Source organism: Oratosquilla oratoria, chromosome 8 (assembly GCF_046742065.1).
Source record: "Oratosquilla oratoria isolate Oo_2021 chromosome 8, ASM4674206v1, whole genome shotgun sequence".
NCBI classification, from domain to species: Eukaryota; Metazoa; Arthropoda; class Malacostraca; order Stomatopoda; family Squillidae; genus Oratosquilla; species Oratosquilla oratoria.
Window position 1 is genome coordinate 12,939,414 of NC_134784.1, and position 22,941 is coordinate 12,962,354.

Consider the following 22,941-nt stretch of genomic DNA (forward strand, 5'->3'; position numbering starts at 1 on the left):
CAAACATTAAATAACCTCACCAACCAGTCCACCATCACTATACCTCCTTTTTTAAGACATTCTGCATGGCATCCATCCAGACCAGGTGCCTTACCTGCTTTCATCATCTTAACTGCTGCCTTCACTTCATCCTTCCTTATTTCTCCTCCATTCTCCTCACTCATCACTCTCATTTTCTTAGCATTTCACACTGCAGCTATCTTTCCCTCCCTATCCTCCTTCACATTAAGCAACTCCCTAAAATATTCTGGCCATCTTCCCTTTACTGCCTTCTCCTCCATTATCATCTCTCCATCTGCACCTTTTACCTTTTCTTCTCTACTTGATTCGCCTCCTCTTCCTCTCTTAATTTCTTTCCAAAACATATTTTTATTACTTTCAAAATTTTCTTTCATACTCTTACCCCATTTCACATCTGCTCTCCTCTTTGCCTCCTTTACCTTTTTCTTTACTTCTCTTTTCTTTTGTCTGTACGTCTCATATGACTCCCTCGTCCTACTTTGTAACCAATCTGTGAAAGCTCGCTTCTTCTCTTCTACAACCTTTTTCATTTCCTCATCCCACCATTCACTACCCTTCCTTCTATTTCCTCCTGACCTTCTTGTTCCACACACCATCCTTGCACACTTTGTGACTCCCTCTTTGAACCATCCCCATTCCTCCTCCACACCTATCTCCATTATTATTATTATTGTTATTATTATTATAATTATTATTATTATTATTATTATCATTATTATTATTATTATTATTATTATTATTATTATTACTATTATTATTATTATTATTATTATTATTATTATTATTATTATTATCATTATTGTTATCATTATTATTATTATTATTATTATTATTGTTATTATTATTATTATTATTATTATTATTATTATTATTATTATTATTATTATTATTATTATTATTATTATTATTATTATTATTATTATTTATCTATTTTTTTAGCCAATCACATGCAAGATATTTGGTTGTGATAATAACAAGATGTAGAGCAAATTATTAACTTTTGTATTCTATCTATATACCAAGGCCTTTCTCCCTTATAAGGAAGGTAATCAGCCAAGGCATGTAGCAACCCCCGTCCACTCCACTCCCATCCACCACCCTTGTTACTTTTTCATCTTAGCTCCTCGTGGATGAAGGGTCATCTCTGTCTCCTGCCCACTCCTTTTGTAAGGCCATTTTGTCATCCTATCACCAATATTAGGAATATTAAAACAAACTCTAGCGTTAGTATTTATTTTTCAACATCTACCAAACAAGTCATGCACATTGGAAAACACTCATCAAGGAAGAAAAATGAGAACACAAGAAACAGAACAATACACTTTTTTTTTAATATCCCAACTGAAAATTCTGTTGGTGGAACAGAGTCAAGCACATATAGCATTATATTGAATATATCTATGGTATGCTTATGTTATCCACTATAATTTATGTAGTATATATGTAGTATAAAATGTGTGATACACGTCAAGGAGAGTCATTGAGACAGCTCACTCTAATGAAATCGTGATGATATATTGTATCTGGAAATCATAATTAAAGTATTTTTTTTTATTGAAGATACTTTTGAATTAAGCAAAAATGGTTAACCCGTGACGCATATATATATATATATATATATATATATATATATATATATATATAGATACATACATACATACATATATATATATATATATATATATATATGCATACATATACATACATACATATATATATATATATATATATATATATACATATACATACATATACGTACATACATATACATACATACATATACATATATATATACATACATACATATATACATATATATATATATATATATATACATATATGTATATATATGTGTATATATATATACATATATATATATATATATATATATATATATATATATATATATATATATATAAAATATAATAATCTTCACCCCGGAGTAGTCCTTAACTAAACCTTTGAGACATATTGGAAGCTGTGTTAATTCTGTATTTCATTTATAAAAAAAACATCAGAGATAATGGAAAAAATAAGAAGTTATATGTACTTATTATCTCATAGCTCTGTAGTTCATATATAAAACAAACATGAGAGACATTGGAAAAAAGAAGTTATATGTACTTATTATCTCATAGCTCTGTAGTTCATATATAAAACAAACATGAAAGAGAATGGAAAAAGAAGGAGTTATATGTACTTATTATCTCATAGAAAATCTATACCATCTGGGAATCAACGCGACGAATTTGACGGAGCATAGAGAAGGTTTTGTACTGACTAGAAACTATGAGAGATAAAAACTACGCTGAAATTCTCTTTGTCGACCAATTAAATGCAACATTATTATTATTATTATCATTATTATTATTATTATTATTATTAGACTCCTATGTACAAAAGTTTGTGACTTTGAACATCTAATAGTCTACTGTGCAGAGGTGATTGATATGATACAGTACTCTAGAATAGCTAAAGAATTTTCTATATTTATATTAGATTATTCAAATACCAGTTTACATTTTATTACATTCACTCCCCCCCTAGGTTCACAGAATTGTTCCTCTCCCGTCTCCTGCTGTTTCTGTATACCTTTGACTTTGTTCACATTTCCACTGGTCTTCTACCTCAGCTCATCCGCAAAACCCTGTGGCATTGCTTTCCTCACAATCGCAGTAAGTTGAATTATGTGTAAATCTTTGTTATTTCCCCCTTCCCCCCACCCCGACGCAAAGCATCTTTAATTTCAACAGTCCTTGTCTTTTTTAATTACTTTGATGCCCAAATGCGTTCCAGAGTTATGCTGTTCTGTCGTACCTTTTATTTCCACATTCCTCGGCTCTATTTGTCCTTGTTTTTAGTTCCCGCTTAGATTGAACATCCTAGATCATGTTTATGCGAAAACTCTTACAAAAATTCACTATTGTTTGCCTCTACCCTAATGTTCCATTTTTTTGCACTCTTACTTTAGATTCCTGTTCCCCATCCCACCCAAGCAAAATGACCAAGTTACTTTAAATGAGGCATTTAGAAACAAAGGGGCATCCCCGCCACTTTTACTAGCTTCGAGTTATGCACGGATATATATATATATATATATATATATATATATATATATATATATATATATATATATATATATATATATACAGAGAGAGAGAGAGAGAGAGTAGGCTTAACGCTTTTCATGATCCGTACTTATCTCGAAACCAATAGAAGTGGCAGGGATGCCCCTCTGTTTCTGGACGCCTCAAATATGATAAGTCAACTTTCTTTAAAGTTAGCATTTTCTGCGGACATGAAAGTCACATACATCGAAAATATATACAAGCAAATCGTTTTTCTGCTTGTGAAAAAGCTACCGTCTCGTCGGTTGAATCGAGGTCAACGAATCTTGAGTGTTAAATTAAAGTAACTTGGATTAAATTTGAGAACCTTCCGACCTTCGACGGTCTCTCCCCCCTCCCACTTCCCTCTTCCCCCCTCCCCCTTACCCACTCCCCCTACAGACAAACAAGATACATCCTAGCTTTTTTTTTTTTTTTAACAGCGTGGCTCAAAAGTCACTAAGGGGTTTTAACTCGTTATAACAGTCTTGTTGTTACAAATTGATGTGTGGAATTTTAATACAATATATAGGAGATAATAGAACCTAATTTGCACGAGGCCTTATTGATCAGTATGTATGTCTTAAAACTCCATACATCTATTTGTAATAATAAAGCAGTTATTAAGAATTGAAACCCCTCAGTGACTTTTGAGCCACTCTATACTTATGAATTCTTTCCCTTTTTCTTCTGGAGGATGATAAGGTTGAAGTACTTAAAGGTGTACACAGTGCAAAATATCGTTTAACCCTGCTTATGAATAAGGTCAATGTGTTTGTTTATCAAATGTTCCATCCTCACCCGTCCTGTATTTCTCTATTCATTAAGATTTAACAAATTACTTTCATAAGTCCCATAATATTTAAACGAGGCTCATTACACCTGTATATCACATGTATGGTTCTATTCTATCATCTATCCTATCTATTCCTTGCTCTCATCTTCCACCCACTCTCAGGTCTCGTCCTCGGGCCGGTGGATGAGGCGAACTGGTTGGAATGCCCTCGGCGTCGGGAGAAAATGTTCGGATATTGGCGGAATCGGGGAGATTGTGAATGGTCTCTTCGTCAGAGGCGGAATGGTGGGGAATCCCAAGTGACGTTCCGGGATGGGCTTGATGGGCGTGACGTGTTGGAGGGGGTGGTGGTGAGGGTGGTGGTGGTGATTGTGGTGATCCAATAGGGGCGAAGCCGGTCTTTTGTGTGACGTTACGAGGGAGGCAATGGTGAGTGCCGGGGCCAAGGCTTGCAAGGCCGCCGTGGTCGTCTCCGGTAATGAGGTCGGGCAAGACGTGGTGGTGGAGAGGATGCTCTCGGGCTTGCCGTGCTCGGACTCTTTGCTCTTCTCCTTGGAGGGCGAAGGCGAAGAGGCAGACGTCTTCAGCGTTCTTTGACCTTCTTCGGTAGCGGGAAGACTTTGAGGTTCTGATGATGATGAGGAAGTAGCTGAGGCAACAGAGGTTGGGGGAGGAGAGCGATGACCGAAGGAGAGTTCGTCCTCTGAAATGTCGTCCTCGATGTGAGTGGGAGATCCCGGGTTGATCAGGTCCTCCTCCTCGTCATCGTCCAACGGAGAGCGAGCTCCTCCTTCCGAGTGGTTGGCTGGTAGACCCGTGGAACCATACTGCTGCAGCCTGCAAAGACAACATGCAAGACGATATAGTTTCAAAATTAAAAGAGGGGGCTCATGATAAATATATGTACATATATATATATATATATATATATATATATATATATATATATATATATATATATACACGTACACACACACAAACACACACACACACACACACACACACACACACACACACACACATACACACACGCACGCATATATATATATATATATATATATATATATATATATATATATATATACAGTATGTGTTGTGTATGTTTAAGACAGAATAAACATTTTTAGAAGCTCTGCCAAGGGATCCTGACCTGTGCGTGCATAATCACGAAGCCAAGACGCTAGCGGCCTAGCCACGTGCGATGGTTCAAAAGGACTGTACAAGTCCCCGACCACACTTCACGTAGCTGGAGAAGACGTAGTCTCATTTTCATCCAATACCCATATTAAGTGAGCCCTCCGACAAATTGTGTATGTTTAAGACAGATTGAACATTTTTAGGAGCTATGCCAAAAATGTTCAATCTGTCTTAAACATACACTTGTCGGAGGGCTAGCCTAATATGGAGATTGGATGAAAATGAGACTACGTCTTCATCGCACTTAGCTCGGTCGCTAGCGTCTTGGCTTCGTGATTATGCACGCACAGGTCAGGGTTCGGATCCCTTGGCAGATCTTCTAAACACACACACACACACACATACACACACACACAGACACACACACACACACACACACACACACACACACACACACACACACACACACACACACACACACACACATATATATATATATATATATATATATATATATACACATATATACACACACACACACACACACACACACACACACACACACACACACACACACACACATATATATATATATATATATATATATACTCTAGAAAATAGGATTCTTGAGAAGAAAGATAATACTTTAGATAAAACATAGCGGTGATAGAAAGTGGTGAGGAATATACGCTAGGAGGCAGAATAGTTGCTGCCGAAGTTGTCACCATTGCCTTATGCGCTTGGACTTTTAGGACACTTAACATTCACTGTTGGAAATCGGAGAGGAGTGCGGGACTCGAACCCAAGACTGGGAAGATACGAGACCACGCACGCTTCCGATCGTAAAGGTGATCATGGGATAGATATAGTAATCATGACTGAAGAATTTGTCATTTCTACCATGGGAAGTGTTAAAATGGCTGCACACTAGGCTAACATGCTACTTGCTTTTGCTACTTCGTTTGAGTAGAAACAACTTCGGTTACAATATTCTAGACTTCTGTAAGAACATTTCAACAACATTCATATAGGTTTAACTTCTCATAGTTCATCATTCAGCTGCTCACTGTATGACGCAGGAGTAATTTGACATTTGGAAATTTGAAAAACGAAAGATAGTAACCGAAGTAATTTCTACTCAAACGCAGTAGCAAAAGCAAGTAGCATGCTAGCGAGAAATGCGTAGTGTGCCCCCACCTTTACATATTTGTTCTGCACTTTTGAACAACTTAATATCATACATTTTTATTTCACTGGGTGTTGCCTTCTCAAGCCATTTCCGGGGTAGCCCTAAATTGAAGCCATTTACACTATCTCGCCAATTCAGGAATTAAAACTCTGAATTGAAAAGATCAGATTTATTTCGATTAAGCTCATCCATCTGTCCTGGTCAACGGTAAAGGGGTTTGATTCAATTCTGAGCATAAGCGCAAACTGAGATGCAGGCGACACAGGCGACACAGACGACGCAGCATAGAGCAAAGGCAGATTTCCTGTTGCTGAATTGAAGTACATTTATATTCTCTCTCTCTCTTGAAATGCTGAGGTAGTACGCCTAGAAGCATGTCAAATTAGAGAGGAGTCTAAACTGTACTTCAATTCAGAAACAGGAAATCTGTCTTTGCTCTGTGCTACGTCGCCTTCTTCACCTGTCTCAGTTTGCGCTTAGGATGAGTTTCCCTAGGATATTGTTTGAGATCTTATCACCAGAAGGAGTGGCAGCTACTGTCTGCAAACGCTTGATCGAACAACGACCGAGCGATACAGAGCACGATTTGAAATACTTCCCTTGTCGGATGACAATACACAAACTCGAGAAATTGACGAGGGAAGAGTAGCTACATCGTTATCCCCAGACAATCACACACTCACCACAAAATCGATGGTGAGATTTATCACAACCAACCACAGTTGTTGTCTACTGCCACGGACCAACAGCCCAAGTCCCGCCCGGGACTAATGATCCTGCCAGCTGGTCAACTTAACTTCAGAATGGATTGAACGCGCGCATATTTGCGTGCGTGCCTTTGTGAGTGCCTGCGTACCTACGCGCGCGCGCGTGTGTGTGCCTGTGTGTGTGTGTGTGTGTATGTATGTGCGTGCCTATGTGTGTGTGTATATGTGTATGTGTGTGCGTGTCTATGTGTGTGTGTTTGTGTGTGTCCGTGCGTGTGTGTTTGTGTGTGTGCCCGTGTGTATGTGTGTGTGCGTGTGTTAGCAACTGGTAATCCATCAGTTTCGTTTACTTCATATATCTCAAAGAGCACAGATATCAAAATAACATTTACCTAAGTAATTAATGCTAAAAACATTATATCCATTATACCTACAAATTTTTCACAATATTTATGATTATCGGTTTTCATGATGACTTACATATAGAAAATTGTACAGCTAGAGCCTAAACATTGTCATAGTGTCAAGCTCTTCAAATCTTAGTGTTGTAATCATCTTATCGACGACCAGGAACTGTCCCAGAAATATATAAAATGGCGGTAGTATAAAGAAGGTTTCAGTATTGGGTTAATTGTGTGCAACGAAATCATAATATATCTACTAATATACCATTGAAAATGGTACACACAAATGGCTTACGTATCTGTGTTTAAATATTTTGTCAGTATGATCGCAGATATACTTAAGATTAATGCGTGATATCAGATATCATCAAATACATATATTCACATAAACACACACGCACACACTCAAACACATACACGCGCGCTCACGTCGATCGTCACAGTGTAAAGACGTCTCATCTAGAGCTCCCGAGAGACGATGCGACTTCTCAACTATAGATATAACAGGAAACCTAGTTTGTATTAAATGGGAAGGGGAATATTTGTGGATGCCCGTGAGGATCTAATATAGTGGGAAAAAAAGAGTATTAAGGAAAATTAAAATGAATCGAAACAGACCAGGAAATGGCGATGGAGTTGAACCTAACATAAACATTGGAAGAGCAGAGACCCCTACTGGTGCAATACCGAAGCGTAGTGAAAACATCAAAATATCATTAGGCGTTTTAAGGTATGATGACGAAGACATTTTTTCTAGATTTAATATGACAGAAGACTGAGTAGAATTATAAGTATAGAAAAGGAGATGAGATAATGTAATCAAGAGATTATGGTGCTAAAAAAGAAATCGTGCACCTAAAGAATGAGTGCAACGAAACCTACAAAGAACTGAGGGACTTAAAGAAATAAAATGAGAAATAAATAACGAGGTAAGTGAATTTATAGAAGAATTAATCAAAGTAAAAAGTGAAAATAAAAGAATGAAAAGCAAAAATACCACCAATAATGAGACCTCAAAAAAGAAGAGGTGAATAAACAAATTAAAGCGGTGACCGAGAAGGTTGAACGAAATATAGGAGAGGATGACTTACAGAAAACCAGAAAAGAATGGAAAAAAGACCAAGAAAGCCAGGAGATTGATTTCAAAGAAGTTATCCAACAACAAACGCAGGAGAATACCAAAGATACAATTATTCAAGTAATTAAAGAGAAAGAAAATTGGGTTACAGTAGACAAAAAAGTGCATAGTAGTATATGGTATTAAAGAAAAACATGAGCTAGTTAGGCATTTGAGAAAAAAAGGAAGAGAATGAAATAAGAAAATTTCTGAAAGCAGTACAAGACGAAGAGCAAAAAATATAAAAGGAAATAGAAGAATTACATAGAATGGGGCAATACTAAAAAAAAAAAAAAAGAAAGAAAAAAAAATCGACCTCTAAAGATCAAATTAAGACCACAAATTGTATCAGAAGAAGTATTAGCAAAAGCAGGAAGGTTAGCAAATAGTGAAAACTATCAAAGTATTTGGATAAAAAAAGGAAATGAACGATGAAGAAAAAGAAGACACTAAGAAGTGAATCTAAAGAAAAAAAACGTGAAAAGAACGGAGATCAAAAGGAAGGAGTTCTATTGGAGAGTACTAGACATGAGGCTGAGGAAAGTGTATATTAAAGAAAAAAAAAACGAAAGGAACAGAGAATGAGATAGAGAAGGAAAAAATTAAATGTGACATACTAACATAGACGGTTCGATCTCAGGATTAAGATGATAGATAATTATTTGTCAGAAGAAAAACCAGATATAATGGGGATTGTGGAGACGAAATTAAGGGGTCTACTACCACCAAATATTGTTGGACAAGAATTATATTATCACTGAATGAAAAATAGAGAGGAAAAACAGGGTGGAGGAGTCATGTTTTTGACTAAGAAAAACTTAAATGTGACGAAAATTACAGAGGGAGAAAAGAGTGTGAAAATAATCATGATAAAAGTTGAAAATAATGACATGAAAAGTAAAAAAAATTGTGGTGACTTATGTGCCCCCAAAATTGGGTTCTTGGAAAGGGAGCGATTATTCTAAAATGTTAGAAGACACAAGGCATTCATTAAATGAGATTCTGAAGGACGGAGGAAACGTAGTACTTATGAGAGATTTTAACTGCAGAGAAATATGTTGGGAAGAGATGATAGTGAAAGGTGGAGATGACCTTTGGGGAAATATATTAATTGACAATGACACAAAGGGTAAAAGAAAATACCAGATATAGAAATAATGAATAACCGTCGAGACTAGATATAATATTTACATCAGATCCTGAAATTTTGGATGAAATTGAATACAAGACACCAGTTGGGAAAAGTGACCACATACTACTTGAGTTTGAATTAAAAGAGGAAATATACGAGTATATGGAAAGAAATTAGAAATACAGAAAAGGAAGACTGATGTATAACAAAACGGACTTTGGAAAACTTAGAAACGTCTTTCAAAAAGCGAATAGAATAATATTTATTTCCTTAAAGTCATAACAGCAAATATGGAAATAAACGCAGAAAACAGTACACCACATGGTGACGAGAACAATGTTGCTACATGTAAACTTAAAACACAGCTGATATGCAGTCGATGTACATTTGACATGGAACGAGACAGTAACAAACATTGTGTGATATAGAACATATCAACACAGGTACTACATTTCCTGTTCCATTTGCCCCTGACTTATGCAGTGTTGTCTAAACATTTCTATCATGTTCACGGCTCTATGATGCCATAAATTCTACACCATCAGTCGTGTGTTCCGTCATTTTAGTTACAGTGTTTAGTCGTGGTTCACATTTGAAATAATAGAAGACGAACTGAGCAAATAGTGTGCATTCATTTATTTTTTACCAGAAACCGGAAATAAGACGCTCAGTGTGCGTGCGTGCGTGCGCGCGCGCGCGTGTGTGTATGTGTGTGTGTGTGCGTGCGTGTGCGTGCGTTTGTGTGTGTGTCTGTGTGTGCGTGTGTGTGTGTGTGTATGCGTGTGTGTGTGTGTGTGTGTGTGTGTGTGTGTGTGTGTGTGTGTGTGTGTGTGTGTGTGTGTGTGTGTGTGTGTGTGTGTGTGTGTGTGTGTGTGTGTGTAACAGACGCAGTGAGCCGTTTTGGGGATTTTGGTGTGGAGTTTCTGTCTAGCTTTTGATGTATAGTATTTGACTTCATAGAAAATCGCGAATGTTCAGGGACTCCCTCCACAACTAGCGGTGACTAAACACTAGAAGAGGTACTAGATCAGATATTCTCGACCTGGGGTTGTCGAGACGGTTAACCGGTACTTAGATGACTAGCGAAAGAAATATTTAAATTTGCAGGATTGTACATTGTTTTTTATGTTAATGCTTAACTGATGAGTAAAGTAATTACAAGTTGATACATTTGATATCCATTGCGGTGCCATTGTATATTCAATTAGTCTTAATATATTAGCATTCTATAATCTGTCAAGTTAATGGGGGGTATGGGTCGATGTTCTGATGACTCTCGGGGTACTTAACGGGAAAATGGTTCAGAACACCTGCTCTAGATAGACGTGTAGTTGTGTTGAAATTTTGTTTCAGTCATGTTTGTCCAATTCATAAGAACAAAAGAATGGAGGATCCTGCAAGAGACCATAAGGCCTACACTAGGCAGTCCCATGTCTCTTACCACCTGTCACCCTTATCCATAAAGTTGTCAAAACTTCTCTTAAAACAAATTATTGTTTCAGCGGTCACTACATGGTTAGTAATTCGAATAGAGATTTAGGCTGGGATCGGTTGCAGCAAAGTTTGTGCATCCACTGTCAACATCTTAGCAGAAATGGCTCCAAAAAATCATTTTGATTGATTTTCATTGCATAGAATTTTATATAAGTAATAAAACAAAAGATGTGTACAGGTGTCCATCACTAAGGTCCTTAAAAATCTCTCTAAGCTCTTACCAAATCAAGATGTCACTGATGTTTCGTTTGACCTAAATGTCAGTGCTTATCAGGTCGGGGAGTTAAGTTTCGACCAAGGAGAATTACCTGCAAACTGCATGCCATCTCAATAATATTACTGAGAAATCTCCAACATGACACATTAGTAAACTGATGAACTTATCTTGCATTTTATTTATTTTTTTAGAAGTGTGGAATTCTACCTCACCCTCTCTCTGTATCCATACTCCTTAGGCCCTGCTTAATGTGATGGCTTATGTGGCTGTTTATCTATATTTACTTATTTATTGATTGATTTATTCATTGATTTATTTGATTGGTTATCTATTTGTCTATCTATTTATCTATTCATTTATTTATTTATTATCTATTTATCTATTCATTTCGTTACTAATTTATCTATTAATTTTTTTTCAAGACTGAAGTTTCACTGGAAAAAAATTATGGAAAATATGGAAAAGATTCAAAGAAACCTGCCAGAACATTTTTAATGCCAAATATCAAAAGAGGACTTCAGTAAGTTTCTTTGAAGAGTCAGAAATCTGTTGTTGCTAGAAAAAGTAAATTTACAAAATATTTTCTATACTTGAAGGGGAATAGCGCATTTCTAGGCAACTTTTGTAAAGTAAATGCAACAATAGTCTCAACATCTGAACACCAGTTTCCTATACATTATACTTGCATCTATGTACACGAACACAAAGAGTCCGCACTCAAAATACGGACACAAAAACACCAAATTGGACAACAAACCTCCTCACAAAGCACCGCCTCTTGTACAACAAAAGAAACCCACTACCATTAGAAGCACATAAGTTCTCAGACACGTCCATTCCACAACAAGAAGAACCCTCACCTTGCGGGCCGGAGAGCCCAGCCACGAAGCGACCGGGGGTTCAGGAAGAGTCTGTCCTCTGAGTCAGGCCTCCAAAGCAGCCGACCCCCCTTTACTGTTTCCGCACCCTTAACCCACAGAGCCTCAGTCCTTGAGACGGATTTCCAACAAGCTCGAGTGGTAGGAGCATTATAGAAGCTGTTGGTAACCTAGATAAGGTCTGCGCTTCGTACACCGAACACCACGAATCTTCGTTGCATAGCTACAGGCAAAAGACATGAGTGTGGAAAGAAAGCATTCTACGCCTGAAATCTCTCTGTCTCTCTCTCTCCCTCTCTCTCTCTCGGGTAGGTAGACAAGAGATTTTGAATAGACTTATGTCAGGGTATGAAGTACGGTCTTTGGAATTCTTATGTAATACTGATCTCTGCATCTACCAAGATATCAGCAGTTTGATATTACCTCATACACACACACAAACACACACACACACACACACACACACACACACACACACACACACACACACACACACACACACATGCACGACTCGTGGCGCAACGGTAGAGTTCCCGGCTGCTACTACAGCGATCCGTGTTCGAATCCCCCCCCGGACTGAAATAATTTCAGTATCGCTGCGCTGGGGGTCGTTACTCCAACTCTCGTGCGCGGGGAGTTGGGTGTGTGTGTACGTGTACAGTCACAGCATTACCCATAAATCGGTCATACATGAGCTCTGAGCTCTCTTCCGGGAGGGAAATAGCTGTCGATCACGACTCCAACACATGATCCAAGACCATGGTGAATCTTTCTCTCTTACACTCACACACACACACACACACACACACACACACACACACACACACACACACACACACACACACACACACACACACACACACACACACAACGGTAAAACGAGAGGACACGGAAATAAACTGAAAAAAGATAGCTATAGAAAAAACTTGAAAAGGAACAGTTTCCCACACAGAGCGATTAATACATGGAACAAATTAGACAACAAAACAGTATGTGCAAACACTATACAAGATTTTAAGATAAAACTTGATGCGGAGAGATACAAAGACGGGTCCTCACGAGCATAGCTCCCCTCCCGTATATTACAACTAGGTAATTACATGAACTCTGAGCGCTCTTCCGGGAGGGAAATAGCTGTCGATCACGAGTCTAACACGTGATCCAAGACCATGGTGAAACACACACACACACACACACACACACACACACACACACACACACACACACACACACACACACACACACACACGTATATCAAGTGAACGTGATTGAAACAAATCCGTTTGTGCTGTTGACTGCAATCAATATTTTAGGGATTTCAGTGTCATCCCAGTAGACCAAGTCACGTGTCATTCTTTAAAGATTGAACACTGATCTCCACTCAAAAAAATAAATAAGTAAATAAATGGTGATTATGTTCAACTTCAACTGGCCCTCCATTCTGCTGCCCTTCTTAAATCTCTCCTTTACACACCTCATTGACTCCAATACTGAGATATTGATGGCAGCACTTGTTATTGCTGAAAAATAGTAAATAATAATTATGATGATAACAATTATAATGATAATAATAATAATAATAATAATAATAATAATAATAATAATAATAATAATAATAATAATAATAATAATAATAATAATAATAATAATAATAATAATAATAATAATAATAATAATAATAATAATAATAATAATAATAAAATAATAATATAATAATAATAGTAATAATGATAATGATAATAGTATAATGATGATAATGATAATAATAATAATAATAATAATAATATAATAATAATAGTAATACTGATAATAATAATATAATGATAATAATAATAGTAATAGTAATAACAATAATAATAATAATAACAATAATAATAATAATAATAATAATAATAATGATAATAATAATAACAATAATAATAATAACAAACATGATAATAATGATAATAATAATAATAATAACAACAACAATAATAATAATGTTGCTGCTGCTGCTGATAATGATGATAAAATGAAATAGAATGGGAAAACAAAACTGACGCCACGTGATCTGTCTAGATTACCTGTGCCAAAGCTCCATGTCATCACTCTTAGCGTCCACCCCCCAATCTTCTTTAATTTTACCTCATTCCATCTCCCTTTCAACCTAATCACACAATCACACGGTGATAATGAACAATCCATCCTCACTAGGATAGCATTATCCACATCACTTAATCCTGTCCTCTGTTCACATTTTGTGTCCTGGGCGGCACTTTATCTTTTTTTATTCTGGCTGCCAACAGGCTATCTAAACGTGGCGGCACATTATACATTTTTCGCTAGCATGCTACTTGCTTTTGATACTTTGAGTAGAAACGACATCAGTTACGATCTTTCATTTTTCAAATTTCCATATGTTAGATTACTCCTGCGCCCTATAGTGAGAAGCTGAATGACGAACCAAGAGAATTTAAACCTAGAATACGAATATTAGACACATTGTTGAGATGTTCTTACGGAAGTCTAGAATATTGTCACCGAACTCGTTTCTACTCAAACGAAGTATCAAAAGCAAGTAGCATGCTAGCCTAGTGTGCCGTCACTTTAATATGTCTCTATGTTACCTCCCGGTAGTAAAGGGACTGTTGTTGTGGACCGTAATTTACCAGCGGTTCTATCCTTGTGGGCAATCCGGAGCCGCGGTAGCAAAAGGGCGACAAAATGTTAATGTGGCGGAACACTAGGCATTTCTCGCTAGCATCCTACTTACTTTTGCTACTTCGTTTACTTGTCTCACTTGTCTTACTTGTAGATTTAGGTGACCTCACCACGGCCAGTCTGGGGACCCACCGTTTGAGTAGAAACGACTTCGGTTACAATATTCTAGATTTCCGTAAAAACATCTCAACAATGTGCCAATTAGTCGTCATTCAGTCATCATTCAGTTTCTCACTCTATGACGCAAGAGTAATTTGACATTTGGAAACTTGAAAAAAAAAAATCGTAACCGATGTCATTTCTACTCGAATGAGGTAGCAAAAACCGTCCGGGGTATTGGCTGCATGTTATTGTGGCAAAGTAGCATGCAGTTGATACTTTAGGGTCTATATGGGGCGCCCCTACCGACCAGAGCCACACCATTTTGTCTGTGATAGAGGAAGCCTCTGTTCATTGAGAAATGATGACACTTTATTATACTGCGACTGTCCCTCCGTTATGCTGTCCCCCCACCCCTTGTTACTGTCCTGTACTATTTCTCTGAATATTCATTTCCTTTTTTCGCCTACCCTGTGATGGGGGAAAAGAATGCTGCCACCAAATCTTCCCACTTGAGTCGTACGTAATGACAAAAAACTGTACGGGGATAGGACTAGGAATCCTGCTACCTGTGGTCCTACAAAAAAAAAAAAAAAAAAGAAAAAAAAATGAGAGTAAAAGGGAAGAGATAGACTATGTGAGAAGAAAGATGGATGTGTTGGCACTGAGTGAAATCAAGGGGTGGCTATACAAGTAAGTGAAGAGATAGACAAGCATGAAGTGGAGTGGAAGGAGGTTTCTTCAAGGTTAATGTGGATGAAGATGAAGCTGGGAAGAGAGATGTGGGTTTTTGTAAGTGCGTATGGGCCTGGTAGTGAGAAGAGTGTAGAGGAAAGGGAGGCTTTTTGGATGGATTTAAATGAGTGCATAGAGGGATTAGGGAGAAATACCAATGTAGTGGTGTTGGGAGACCTTAATGCTAGGGTAGGAAAGGAACCAATAGACGGAGTGATTGGGAAGTATGGAGTTCCAGGAAAAATCGTAGTGGAGAGTCAATGGTAGAGATGTGTCTCGAAAGAGAGTTGATGATAGCAAATACAGTGTTTAGGAAGAAAGTCAAACACAAGTACACATGGGAGAACATGGTGAATGGAAGGGTGGTAGATAGAGCATTAATGGACTATATAGTGGTAACCAGGAGTATAGTAGGAAGAGTTAAGGATGTACATGTTCTAAGGGGAGAGAGTGGGGGAATATCAGATCATTTTCTGGTGGAAGGTAAGTTGAGAGTGGAGAATAGGTGTGAGAAAGAGGAAAAGGGCAGAAGGTAGGGAAGTACTTAGAGTGAACTGCTTAAATGAGAAAGAAAAGGAGAAGGAGTATAAGAAGAAGCTGAGAGAGGAGTGGAGGGAGTGAAGGATAGAGTAGAACTAGGAGTGGAGAAGGAATGGGGATGGTTTAAGGAGGGAGTCATAAGGTGTGCAAAGATGGTGCGTGGAACAAGGAGGACGGGAGGAAATAGAAGGAAGGGTAGTGAGTGGTGGGATGAGGAAGCAAAGAAGGGCGTAGAGAAGAAACAAGCTTTCATAGATTGGTTATAAATTAGGACGAGGGAATCATATAAGAGGTACAAAGTAAAGAGAAGAGAAGTAAAGCATAAGATAAGGGAGGCAAAGAGGAGAGCAGATGTGAAATGGGGTAAGAGTATGACAAAATTTTGAAAGTAGTTAAAAATGTTTTGGAAGGAAATTAAGAGAGGAAGAGGAGGCGAATCAAGTAGAGAAGAAAAGTTAAAGGTGCAGATGGAGAGATGATAATGGAAGAGAAGGCAATGAGAGGAAAGTAGGCAGAGTATTTAAAGGAATTGCTAAATGTAAAGGAGGATAGGGAGGGAAAGGTAGTTCCAGTGGAAGCGCTAAGAAAATGACCGTGATGAGTGAGGAAAATGAAGGAGAAATAAGGAAAGATGAAGTGAAGGCAGCTGTTAAGATGATGAGAGCAGGTAAGGCGCCTGGGTTGGATGGATGCTATGCAGAATGTCTAAAAATGGGAGGTACAGTTATGGTGGACTGGCTGATGAGGTTATTTAATGTTTGTTTAAGAGAGGGTAAAGTGCCGGAGGAGTGCCTGTATAGTTCCACTTTAGAAGGGAAAGGGAGACAAGTGTGAGTGTAGTAGTTTTAGAGGGATCAGCTTGTTAAGTGCAGTTGGAAAGGCTTATGGGAGGGTCTTGATTGAGCGGATTAGGAGAGGAACAGAGGGAGTAATTGGTGAGGAACAGTGTGGGTTTAGGACAGGTAGGGGTTGTATAGATCAGATTTTTGTGGTAAGACAGATATGTGAGAAAGCTATAAGAAAAGGTAAGGATGTATTTTGGGCTTTTATGGATCTGGAAAATGCTTATGACCGGGTAGACAGGAAGGCATTGTGGGAGGTATTGCAGGAGGAAAGCTGTTATGAGCAGTCAAGAGTTCTTACGAGAGTAGTAGAGCTTGTGTTAGGATTAGAAATGGAGAGAGTGAGTGGTTTGAGGTAGAGGTGGGGCTTCATCAGGGATGTGTTATGTCGCCCTGGCTGTTTAATTTATAGATGGATGGGGTGGTGCGAGAGGTGAATGCAAGATTAGTGGGTCAGGGATTAAAGATGGTTAAAGAAAATGGAGGAAAGTGGGAGATAAGCCAGTTGTTGTTTGCTGACGACACTGCACTTGTAGCAGGATCAGAGGAGGGATTGAGGAAGTTAGTGATAGAGTTTGGAAAGGTGTGTGAGAGAAGGAAGTTGAAAATAAATGTGGGTAAAAGTAAGGTGATGAGATGTACAAAGGGAGAAAGTGGCAGCAGACTGGAAGTGAGTATTTAGGGAGAGAGACTGGAGGAAGTGGATAGTTTTAGATACTTGGGTGCGAATGTGGCAGGAAAGGGAGGAGTGGGGGTGGGGGTGGAGAGAAGCGAGTAAATGTCTTGGTGGATTAAAAAGTGTAATGAGAAATAGACATTTGGGAATAGATGCTAAGAGGAGATTGTATGAAGGAGTGATTGTGCCGGCAGCACTGTACGGGGCAGAAACATGGAACATAAGAAAGAGAGAAGGAGTATAAATGTGTTTGAGATGAGGTGTCTGAGAAGTGTGGTAGGGGTTACTAGGCTAGATAGAGCGAGAAATGAGGAGGTAGGGAGGAAAACAGGGGTGGAAAGGGAGTTGAGAGATAGGGTTGATGAAAGAGTATTAGGATGTTTTGGACACATGGAAAGAATGAGTGAAGAAAGATTAGTAAAAGAGGTGTGGAATGCAGATGTAGAAGGAGTGAACATGAATGGTCAACCTAGGATGAGATGGATGGATGTGGCAAAAGGGGCATTGGGAAAGAGGGGAATGTCTGTTGAGGAAGGATGGGAGAGGACAGAAGATAGGGGTGAATGGAGAGGGTTTGTGTATGGATGATGTTGTGATGCATGAGGGGGAATGAGTGGGGGATGGGAGTGAGGGAGTATGTATAAGAAATAAATTGACGCAACCCGAAGGGATTTCTCCCCGTCTTCTTTTATACATGAGGGGACGGAGAGCGGGGGTCGCCGAATTAATGAAACAGCCTTGCTGTGGATGTGCTGTGTCTTGCGACACTGCTTCTGATCCAGGGCAGTGGACAAGATACAGAGGTGGCCCGTCATCCAGGAGGTGCCAAGAGGGAGGGAAGAGGGTACCTGTAGAGGGGAGTGGAGTATGTAGGGGATGGAATGGGTGGGAGTGGTCTTTATGCCTTTGTTTTTAAGCTATCTCCCGTGTAAGAGGGAAGAAAGCCATTGGTAAATGTATGGTATATGTATGTATGGAAACTTGAAAAACAAAAGATCGTACCCGATGTCGTTTCTACTCGAATGAAGTAGCAAAAACAAGTAGCATACTAGCGAGAAAGACCTTATTGTGCCGCCACCTTTAAGACCCCCCGACACAACACCACAACGCTTATAGATGCGTTGGAAAATCACAGACCATAACACAACACCAGAGCGCTTTGACCTATACCTCAACACTGTTGGGAACTCTCATGAACACGAGACACTTCCGAAGATCATAGGTCCCCAAAAATAGGTTTAAGAAGGAAACCAGCAAGAACTGGTTTACCAACAGAGTGATTAACGAATGGAATAGACTTAGTAACCAAGTAGTGAGCGCTGAAACTATTGGTTGTTTTACGAGAAGTCAAGATAAATTTATGGATGGGGATGACAGATGTTAAGGGACATGGAACTGCCTTGTGCAGGCCTGATGGTCTCCTGCAGTCTCGTCCATTCTTATGTTCATACGCAACATCACTCCGGCACCAGAAACGCAATTTCGTCTGCACCCTCCGAATGCCTTAGGCTCGTTTCACACGTATCGACTTTTCGCCGTGCGCCATCCACGACACGACGTCGTGTTGTCGAATAACCGTCGGTGTCTACAGACGCTTTCACTCGTGACGATCATGACCACATGTGAAAGCGTTCACAAACACCCATAGTTATTTGAAAGCACGACATCGTGTCGTGGACGGCGCACGGCGAAAAGTCGATACGTGAAACGAGCCCTCCTCTCCTCTGCATGTCTCGCCGACGTTGTTTCTTTGTTCTCCCGGGTCGTCTCCACTCTGCTCGTCCGTCTTCCCGGGCGTCACAGCTCCTTCCACAGCAGTCCCGGGAGTTCCCTTTCTTTCCTCTTCTCCCCCACTCTCCTGCGTCCTCGCCCAATCGATGACCACAAAACTGAGCAGCTACCAACAGTGGTTTTCCGACCACATTCGCCACACCAGCCGCCCCAGGCCTCCTCCAGCACATCTGCTCGCACTGCTCTTCCTTCTGCCTGCAGCAGAGAATAGTACCTGATAGCAGCTGTTCTGTCAGATTCTCCAGCTGCTCACCAAATATTTTTGCACCACGGTGAAAGCGTATCTGGCACCAGATGCTGGTGTGAGTTGCCCGTCGCGATAAAAATCATTGCAGTGGGAAGCGGCCGGATCTGACAGGGACTTTACCCACGACTGTCCTCATTAAGGGGCTATCACACTGAGCTATTTTTCCTCCGACATCCTATCTCCAACCTCCATTTGAATAATTGGAATATGGCTTTCTTTACAGAAATCTAGACTTCTCTAAGAACATTTCAACAGTGTGTCTTACATTCGTATAGATTTACAATCACTTAGTTCATCATTCAGCTTTGCTATACGTATATGACGGAAAGATAATTTGATATTTAGAGATTTGAAAAATAAGATGTTGTAACCGAAGTCGTTTTTACTCAAACGAATTCTCAGCTGTCGGCGCTGGTGAAGCCCGTGGAAGCTCAGTGTGATAACCCCTTTAGCAAGATGTGATCTACATCAACTATGTCCTTCTGGATCCAGAAGCATGTGAGGAGCCAACGCCAATAGTCGTTGAGTAGATGCGGCCGAAGCCGTCATCTTTGCCTTATGTACTAGGACTGTTGGGCAGGTAACAGCCACTGCTGGGAATCGTAGAGGAGCGTGGTATTCGAACCCACAACTAAGCGAATGCGAGACCAGCACGCCTCCGATTACGCCGCCAGCTCTCTGTATCCAGCTACAGCGCAACTTGGTCGAAATTAAGTGTAATTTCCGCTCAAATGTAAAAATTCATTAATCCTCTTTTATGTGGGAAAGATGGGAAAAACACACTAATGATTGCAGGAAGTACTACATGTACGCGAACTAAGGACCGAAGCACGCTTCATATGTACAATTTTCCATTACGAATGTTGGCTAAATGACTTTTTGATACTTAAATATTCAAGATAGCTCGAGGCAGAGCAGTAATAAACATGTATAGGTATGTCTTTATTGTTAAAGAATAGTAAGATTAAAGACAAACTAAGAAGAAAAATATTCGAATGGCCAGCGCTAAGGGAAATATGCAGAATCACAGTATGTTGTAAAGCGTGGTGCTAAGATGGGAGGGATGGTTGAATGGATTTGTTTGTCTACAATATGGATATGCGCTTCGACTCGGTAAACCCCCTTACAAGGGGGAAAGAGCCCTTGATATATGTATATGTATGTACATGCATGTATATTTATATGTATATGTATATATAAATATATATATATATATATATATGTATATATATGTGTGTGTATATATATATATATATATATATATATATATGTGTGTGTGTGTGTTGTGGTGTGTGTGTGTGTGTGTGTGTCTGTGTGTGTGTATGTACGTATGTATGCGTATATATATATACATGTGCATGTATATGTATATATGTGTATATATATATATATGTATATGTGTGTAGATCGCTCAATAAACAAACAACCACGTTTACTGTGCCAGTAAAATCATTAATATGGTCTACTAACGAGCCCCGGACAGATTCACATAAGAATACATTGGTCTTTATATTAGCAAGCTGTGTGTTATGTTACATGCGTTGTGATTGACCACGGCAGTTTCTGTATCACTCCCGCTGTCTTCCTGGTTGGAAATCCGAACAACGGTCCATGGAAGCTGAACGTGTATTAATCTACGAAGTAAGTTGTAGTCTATAAGAGCTAGCAGCTCTCCTCACAATGGGAAAGCCATCTTCATCTTGCTTTTTTCAGCACTAGAACGTAGATGTTTAGATATCTTGGATAATTTTTGTTTCCCCGACACCAAGACTGCGGCAGGCATATCCAAACTGGCTAGCGAGGTTAAGTTAGCTTAACTTAGGTTAGGTTACCTTAGGTTAGCCTAGGTTAAGAAAAAGACAAGGAAACTATGAAAGAAAAAAGTGGTGTCGGGAAAACGAAAATGTCCCAATATTCATAATAATTTCACCTGTATACGTTGTTGGGAAAGTGCTTGTAACAGACATCGATTCTTCGTGTAAAATACGAACACGACACTGCTTGTTGGCCTCCCATGAAGTTCAGAAGTTCTAGATTCGTTTTTTACGGATATCTATAAGGGTTGAATATTCCAATTGTGACATTCAAGTATTTTGCTCTGGTGAAAGCCAGGGGATTTGATTAATTTTCTAAGAACCTATGACCAGTAATGTGAGTTCGGGCGGTACGGTTATTAGCGTGGTTGGATATCCTGAGATCTGCGCATTCGAGTTTTCATATGGATTGATTTTCATTACTGCAAAAACATAAGTGATATATTTTAATATAGATTAATTCTAATACGTAGACTGAAAAATAATTAAGGATATCCAGAGTGACAATGTATAAAGACAACTGTACAACAAGTGTGCCCTTCGTACAAACGAACGCTTAAAACGAAATCAACAAATGGGTACATAAAAAAGTGAAAAGTTAAATGGTAACTTCCTAGTCAAAGATATAAATAAATAGATAAATAAGTGAACAGGTAGATAGTAAATAAATGAACAAATGGTTCTACATGGGCACATTATTTCCTACCAATTGTTTACCGTCTGTCGTCACGACCACTTGAATATTATGTTCTCTACATCCCTATCGATCATCATCAAACACTGTCCACAGATCCTAGCCTATCCACTAGCTTACCACCTACATAAGTGTGGTCACCGTCGGCATAAACTCCTCCCCCTCACATCACCTCTGTCAACAAGGCCTTCCCCTCTCTGGCAGGCTCCTCTTTACCTCTCTTTCTGAATTACTTCCTTTTCCTCCTCCCTATCGGTATGACAGCCTCTTCATGTCCACCAGCTGCCACTTCAGACCCGAACAGCTTCCTTCTTCCCTCGACCACATTAGTTGCCGTCCGTCACCACAGCAACCGCGACAACATCCCTACAATACATCATCTGCTATCTGTTAAACCGCCCTCAACTACCGCAGCGAGACACATTAGCTACCGCCAATTACTACTTCGCTTATCGCCCGCACTCCTTCATGCCTCTCTCCCGTATGCCGTTCACAACGCACGCGCTACAACATGTACCAATTTAGCTTCGAAATCTAATGTTCTCGTTTCTAGAATAACGGCAAAGTTTTATTCCCTGTACAACCACAACAACCGGTACATAAT

The 22,941-nt window shown here is 39.1% G+C and overlaps 1 protein-coding gene across 1 annotated transcript in view; it reads right to left on the minus strand.

The window, feature by feature from the left end:
* Positions 1 to 3,534: 3,534 nt before the first annotated feature.
* The window catches only part of LOC143027583 (homeobox protein ceh-32-like), a 237,275-nt gene continuing 217,868 nt past the window's right edge, over positions 3,535 to 22,941 (minus strand). Inside the window, exon 2 of the mRNA XM_076188915.1 lies at positions 3,535 to 4,761. Coding sequence (XP_076045030.1) covers positions 4,083 to 4,761 — 679 coding nt within the window. The 3' untranslated portion in view covers positions 3,535 to 4,082. The remainder of the gene's footprint in view (positions 4,762 to 22,941) is intronic.